This window comes from Stenella coeruleoalba (assembly GCF_951394435.1).
Source record: "Stenella coeruleoalba genome assembly, chromosome: 19".
Lineage (NCBI taxonomy): Eukaryota > Metazoa > Chordata > Mammalia > Artiodactyla > Delphinidae > Stenella > Stenella coeruleoalba.
The window spans coordinates 2,161,802-2,168,355 of record NC_137165.1 but is presented as its reverse complement, the minus strand read 5'-3'; the positions used below and the strand labels follow the sequence as shown (position 1 = coordinate 2,168,355).

The window sequence follows — 6,554 nt, the reverse complement described above, 5'->3', positions numbered from 1 at the left end:
CCAGATGGCAAGGGAACAACGCAGAGAGATGCTTCCAGAAAACCTTTCTTGACAAACGCGCAAAGTCTGGGCCCTGTCCCCACCTCTAACCCCAACCCCGGAAGTTCAGCAGTCGCCCTCAGTCCTCCGTCTCCGCCCCACCCGTCCCCAGCCTGGCTCCGGGGTTTCTCTGCATCGTCATTTTGTCCCCAGCTTGCGGGCTGCAGCCTCTACTGTTGACCCGTGTGTCCCAGACCACGTCCTTCTGCCTCTGTCTCCCAACACTGCTTCCCAGAGCTGGACCTGGAGGGGAGCGTCTCGATTTCAGCACAACTGACCCTGCGGGGGACACCAGCTGGGGCATCAGGAGTTCGAGGCTCCCCTTCTGCCATCGGCCAGCTGGGGAACATCAGCTGAGACTTCCCCTCCCTGGGTTTGCATCTGTAACGCTGAGACGGCGACCTGGGGTGCTTGCCCGCTGCTAGCCCGTGGGAGTGATCCGGGCTCCTCCTGCTTTCAGCTCCCCAGCCACTCCCCATCAACCTCCACCCTCTCCTTCTGCTGGGACAGATGCCAGGTGGCAACCTCTCACAGGGTCAGCTGAGGCAGGAGAGACCAGGGGAGCAGGACCCCAACTCCTAGTGGGCAAGCCTGAGCAGATGGCCATGCCCTCAGCCTCTGGCCTGAGCCCTCCTGCCCTCGGATCCCACATCTCTGGAATTTCGGTCTCTCCTCCCATCCACAGGCCCCCGTCATGGAGCACCTTGGCTCCCCGCCCCTGTCCCCAAAGCCCCACGTAGGCTGATTCAGGAGATGTTTCAATAATTTACTGGGAAGCTGACACTCGAGCACACACGTTTTATTCTGCGTATGACGCGCCCATTAATCCTTTGCAGTTGAACAGCCTAGAAGCCCTCCTTGTGGGGCTCTGCTGTCCTCCTGGGGGCTGCATCCAGGTCTCCTGCTAACATGGACGGAGGTGTCTCCCCTAGGCTGAGGGGGGCGGGCATGTTCCATGGATGTGTCCCCCCAGGACTTTCAAAGAATCTGCTATGAGGGCTGTCGATGGAGCTCAGAATGGAACTACAGGTGTTTTCTTTGGCTTTGGACCCGTTGCTGGGATGGCATTCCACAAAGAACATGGGCACTGACCAGGCTGGACAAAGGGCACGACCACGAGGGACACGTAAGGGAACCCCATTCCCGGTGCACATGTGGGCTCCCCGGGGCTGCGGGAGAAGGGGGTGGCCCCCGTCCTGCTGGGGTAGCTTTGGAAGGAGTCTCCACTCAGGCGGGCAGGCCACCGTGCACCACCCGGACTCTTTGGCTTTGCCCGGGGGCCCCTCCTGCTCCTTCCCCAGCCTCTCATCAGGGCTCCCAATCTTGAACACCTAGGTCACCCATCCTGGGGCTGCTCCCGCCTCTGAAGGGGAGACTTCCAGAATGGCGCCCGCTTAGCCCCCCTACCATCTCGGGAAATAAGCCAGGGCGGGGAGGGTGGGCCACGATCTTGGCGGGAGACCCTGGGGTCCAGTCTATCTGGGAAGAGAGGCAGGTTAGCAGTCGTCTGCAACGGAAACAGCCCCAGACTCTGTCCAGGCTCACACTCTGCCGCCGGCCCTGAGGTCTCCTCGATTCTCGGTCACCAGTCACCACCCAGATGGGGCGTTCAACCAGGGTGGTGTGGCACACAGGGGCCCTTGGAACAGCGGCCCCCATCCCTCCCCTCCCCCCGGCAGCTCTCCTTCCCTGGAGCATCTGGCGGGCGGTCACTCCTCCTGCAGCAGGGGCGCCCGGTCCCCCTCCTGCACTCTCTCGTCCTCCTCCCTCTCCATGCAGCCCACCGTGGCCGCCAACCCGGCACCCACGCCTCCCCCGACCACGGCTGCCCCCGTGGCCCCCACTGCAGCTCCCGCGGCCACCATCCCAGCTTCTGCGGCCAGCGCCGCGGCGGCCATGCCGGCACCCACCACGCCCCCCGCCAGGCCCATGAGCCCCGCGCCCACGGCGCCGCCCACAGCGGCCAGGTGGCCGCAGAAACGCACGGTGTAGGAGTCCATGAAGGCCTTGGCCTCGGCCTGCAGCTCGGCCTCCAGGGCCTCTAAGGTCTGCTCCCTCCCCGTGCATAGCAAGGCCGCCCCGTGCCGAGCCAGGAGCGCGTCCTTCTGGGTCGACAGGAGGTTCCGCATGGTGTCTGGCAGCACCCGGAGCGCAGAGAATATGCGCTTGGTGGCCACGTCCTGTGATGGACGAGAAAGAAGGGGCCCTGACCTGGAGCCCCGGTGCCTCCCAGCGGACGCCGGCCCCCCCGCCCAAAGACTGGTCCTTCTCCCGCAGGACGCCTGGCCTCCCGGGGCCCGAGGCTCACCTGCTGCCGCAAGTACTCCTCAAACTCCTTCTTGGCAGCCTCCACCGTCCGAAGGTCGTGCAGCTGGGCAGCCATCTGTCCACGGCAAAACCCGACTGCCTCCCTCCTTTCCCCCGCTGGGCGCTGCCGGGCCCCTCGCTCCATCTCGGGGAGCCCGGCTCGCCTCCCACCCGCGTCCTCCCTGTAGCCCCGTACCTCATCCGGAGAGGCGCACCCAGGCCCCGTCCTGCCCATCCAGCCCGAGAGGTTCTGCGGAGACAGCGTCGGGGGGTCAGGGGGGGCGGGGGCCAGCGGGTCTCCTGGGGCTCTGGGGAGCTTTCACACCTTGATTTCCTGAGCCAGCTGCTGCCCCGTGAGCAGGCGTCTGTCCCCCCGGGCCGCGGGGCGCCCCTCGCTCCAGTAGCCCTGGCAGCGGCTCTTGGCATGCAGGGGGGCCGCGCTCAGCACATCGGCCACGTAGGCGCGGAGGTGGCCAGCATCATCATCTGTGTCTGAGGAAGAGAGTCCTCATGCAGAGGTGCCTGGTAAGCAGGACCGGCTTCAGGAAGAGAAAGGGGTGTCGGGAGAGGAGGAGGAGGAGGAGGGGAAGGAGGAGGGGGAGGAGAGGAATAGGGGGAGGAGGAGGGGGAGGGGGAGGAGAGGAATAGGGGGAGGAGGAGGGGAGGGGAGGAGGAGGAGAAGGGGGAGGGGAGGAGGAGGGGGAGGGGGAGGGGAGGAGGGGGGAGGGGAGGGGGAGGAGAAGGAGGGCAGGCCGGGGAGGCTTTGCTCCTGGGACACTCACCTCCCGGGCTTCCGTGGCCTTTGCTCGCCCACCGCCTCCTGGGAGCCGGCAGGAGGCAGCAGCGGGCTCGCCTTCCTTGAAGCAGCCCCTGAACCTTGGGGTATTTGCCGGACGACTTCTAGAGAGGAGTGGGGATGCGCTCTGAGCGCGCTCGCTGACAGGACCCCTCCCCGGCTAACTGACCTTCTGCCCCGTCTACACCTCTGCCCCATCCCCTCCCTCACCTTGATGATGTCGCCTACATGCCCCTGCCCCGCCTTGCTGGGGTGGGATGAGTCACGAACTAAGAGGTCCAGGTGCTGGAAGAGAAGGGGTGCTGATAGCAGCAGCCGGGGTGTCGGAGTCTGGGGTGACAAGTCCAGAAACGGGTATCTCACCTGGATTGGCACCATCCCATAATGCCTGCCCATCACCTCGGCCACGTGGACAAACATCTGGGGATGGGGCACAGGGGTCATGGCTGGGCCACTCCAAGGGCTATGCCTCCCCTCCCCCTGGGCCACTGGAGGACATCCTCCCGGCTCCTGGCCCCAGGACCCTCCTACCTCTCCCCAACCAGGCACCTCCTGGTTTACCCTGTGCCCCCAACCCCGCAATCCTGCTCCAGGTCACAAAATCCTGGGCCAGAGCTGAAAGGCACCCCTGGCCTCACGGGCAGGGCAGGGACAGGGTTCAGCCCCAAGAGCAGCTGTGTCCTCACCTCCAGATACTCCAGGTCTGTATCCTTCAGCTCCTGGAAGGCCGTGAGGATCTGGAACCAAGGAGAACAAGGTGGAAGGGGGTCTGTGAAGGCAAAGAGACACTGGGAAGACCCCGGTGAGGCAGGACCCCCAGGCAGACCGTGGGGCTCAGGAGGTGCGAGGGACCAGCCCCGGGGACCCCCGCAGCCTGCAGGGCAGGGCTGGCCCGGCCCGAGGGGTGGAGGGCAGGCAGGGGGACGGTCCACAGACCTTCAGCTGCCCCAGGGGCCTCCGACCCACCTTTAGGACCTTCACACTGACTCGAGGCGCCCCCTCGCAGGGGCGCCCCAAGAACCTGCGGGGATCCCAGACACAGGGGCCTCCGGGGTAAAGGTCCCGGTCCCCGGGGCTTGGAGGGCCAGACCCGGCTGGGATGGCCCTAGTGTGGGTGGCGAGAGCGGAGCAGGGCAGGCAGAGGGGCTGGGGGGCCTCACCTGGTAGGAGCTCAGCATGGAGGTGAGGGCGCAGAGCCGGGTCCTCGTTTCCCTGCTCAGTTCAGGGCTCATGGCGTCCCCCGTGTCCACCAGGAACACGGCCACCTGCGTGGAGGCAGGGGTGCACACTGAGGGGTCAGCCTGCCGCGCCCCCCAGGTGCCTCTGCCCGCCCCATCTTCTCGTCCCAGCCCCCAGAGATTTCCTGCCCGATTCCCCTCTCCATGAGCCGGTCTGGACTCCTCTGCCCCTCCCCGCTCACCTTCCTCCCCTCCTTCCCCAGCAGGAAGGGATGACTCCACATCCAGAGGCCCCTGGTGAGGCTGTTGGCTCCCCACCGGAAGCCCTGCCCGGAGCACCCTTCCCTCGGCCAGCCGCCCTCGCCGGGCTCCTGTGGGGCAGAGAAGCAGAGCATCCGTTGGCCCATCTGGCCCCCTCCCCTCCCCAAGCCAGGCTGGGTCCCTGCCCCTGCCCCCAGCCCCCGGCCCAGCCCCGCCCTCACCAGGCCAGGCAGGCCCTGAAGCAGGTGGTTTAGGAGGAAGGTCTTCCCTGAGTGCCGCTCTCCCAGGACGGCAAGGAGGCAGACGGGGGTGTCCCTGGCCAGCGGGTGCTTCAGGCAGCGGTTGACGGCCCCCATCCTCAGGATGAGGCCACCGGAGGCGTTGACACGCACCAGCAGCAGCGGCTGGGCCCTCACCGCGCAGGTCTCCTGGGCCCGGAGACAGGGCTCCCTGAGCTCCCAGGCTGGGGAGCGTCCCCCCGAACTCCACCTCCCTCCGTGACATCCCAGTGTGAGGTCAAAGCCCCCGGCCGGGAGGAGGCCTGCGCACCTGCAGCGCGGTGGGCAGCGGCCTCCGTGGCAGGAGCCTCATCCTCTCCCCCAGGCCCCGGAGGCCCTTCTGCTTGCAGGTCTTGCGGCACTCGGGGCAGCAGGGCGGCCCGCAGCCGGGGACACGGTGGGTGCTGAAGCACCGCGGGCAGAAGTCGTGGCCACAGTCCAGAGAGATGGGCTCGCGCGGCCTCTCCAGGCAGATGGAGCAGGCGGGCGGCTCCCGGGACGCCACAGGTCGGGACCCCAGCCCCAGGTCCAACTTGGGGAATGGTGCGTGGGACCTGGGGGTGGTGTGCAGGGCGCGGGGACCCCAGGGCAGCAGTCAGAGGGAGCCTGAGATGGGGAAGCCTGGAGGGAGCTGTCTTGGGCAAGTTCCCGCCCAGGTCTGCCCCATTTCTAACGGTCCAGGAGGGAAGGATGGGGTGAAGAGACAAGATGGTGCACCCTGCCCGGAGCCTGGCACAGACGCCCACGGAAATCCTCCCCCATGGCCTCCTGCTGCGAGGGGGGGGGGTCCCTCCAGGGGTCAATGACCTCTACATACCCCAAGAGGATCCTTTCTACTACCTCCCTCGGGCAGCGGGGACCATAAGGAGAGGCCTCCCGGGGGGCAGCAGGCGGCTCTTGGAAGATTCCAGCTCTGAGCTGGCATCTGCCTCGCTGCAGCACCCACCTGGTTTTCCCATCCCTCCCTCCACAGCCTGGCGGACCCAGCCTCGTGCTCCCTCCCCTGGGACAGGTATCCAGGCCCCAGTCCTGCCGCCAGGCCCTGCCACTTACCAACTGTTGCTGCTGTTGCCCATGAAGCTCTGTTTTCTCTCCTTGGAGAGAAAATTGGGGAGAAAAACAATCCCAAAAATGTTATTTAGAAGGGAATCCAGACTTCTATCTTCATCCTGGATTCCAGGTGCCCCCATCCTCCCTCTGCAGACCCAGTCCCCACCCCCAGGTCTCAGGACCAAAGACTCGCCTGTTTGCCAAGCCGGTGACAAAAGGAAATGACTGACAAGGCAGACCTCGGCATGGGAGGCTGGCGTGGGGAGAGGGTCCAGGAGAGGGTCCAGGGAGAGGGTCCGGGAGCAGGCAGGACACCCAGGAGACCTTTGGCGGCGCTGAGGCTGGCTTCCCTCCCGGAAGGGCTGGCGGAGCTGTGGCCAGTGGAGGCTGGGGGGGTCTCCCCAGAGGACACAAGTCGGCAGGGCTGGAAAATGGATGTGACAGTCGGGAAAGAGGAGGCTGCCTCTGGACTCACCCCAGGGGGAGGAGACAGGACTGCAGGAACCAGGGCTCCGGAGGGAGGGACAGAGCCGGGCCCAGAATCCCTGGCAGAGGCTGGGATGCAGGCAAGCCGGGGTGGTGAGTCGCCATGGAGACGGGAGGGAAAGATAAGGACAGGGAGGGGGAGGGTGGATGGAGAGGAAG

At 66.2% G+C, this 6,554-nt stretch overlaps 1 protein-coding gene across 3 annotated transcripts; it reads right to left on the bottom strand.

Moving 5' to 3' along the window:
* Positions 1-1,444: 1,444 nt before the first annotated feature.
* RNF112 (ring finger protein 112) lies at positions 1,445-6,171 on the bottom strand. Of its 3 annotated transcripts, XM_079904972.1 has the most exons (14): positions 6,103-6,171; positions 5,913-5,953; positions 5,131-5,413; positions 4,803-5,009; positions 4,563-4,691; positions 4,303-4,407; positions 3,829-3,879; positions 3,506-3,562; positions 3,353-3,427; positions 3,129-3,246; positions 2,672-2,838; positions 2,543-2,596; positions 2,348-2,422; positions 1,445-2,219 (listed from the first exon to the last, which is right to left on the bottom strand). In XM_079904972.1, the coding sequence occupies exons 1-14, from the start codon at positions 6,154-6,156 to the stop codon at positions 1,749-1,751; spliced, it is 1,887 nt and encodes a 628-aa protein (XP_079761098.1). In that variant the 5' UTR covers positions 6,157-6,171; the 3' UTR covers positions 1,445-1,748. The 3 variants fall into 3 exon arrangements, with proteins under 3 accessions (XP_079761098.1, XP_079761097.1, XP_079761096.1); XM_079904971.1 differs by lacking the exon at positions 6,103-6,171 and having other exon boundaries at positions 3,353-3,562; positions 5,913-5,945; XM_079904970.1 differs by lacking the exon at positions 6,103-6,171 and having other exon boundaries at positions 2,348-2,596; positions 3,353-3,562; positions 5,913-5,945.
* Between the last annotated feature and the right edge of the window lie 383 nt (positions 6,172-6,554).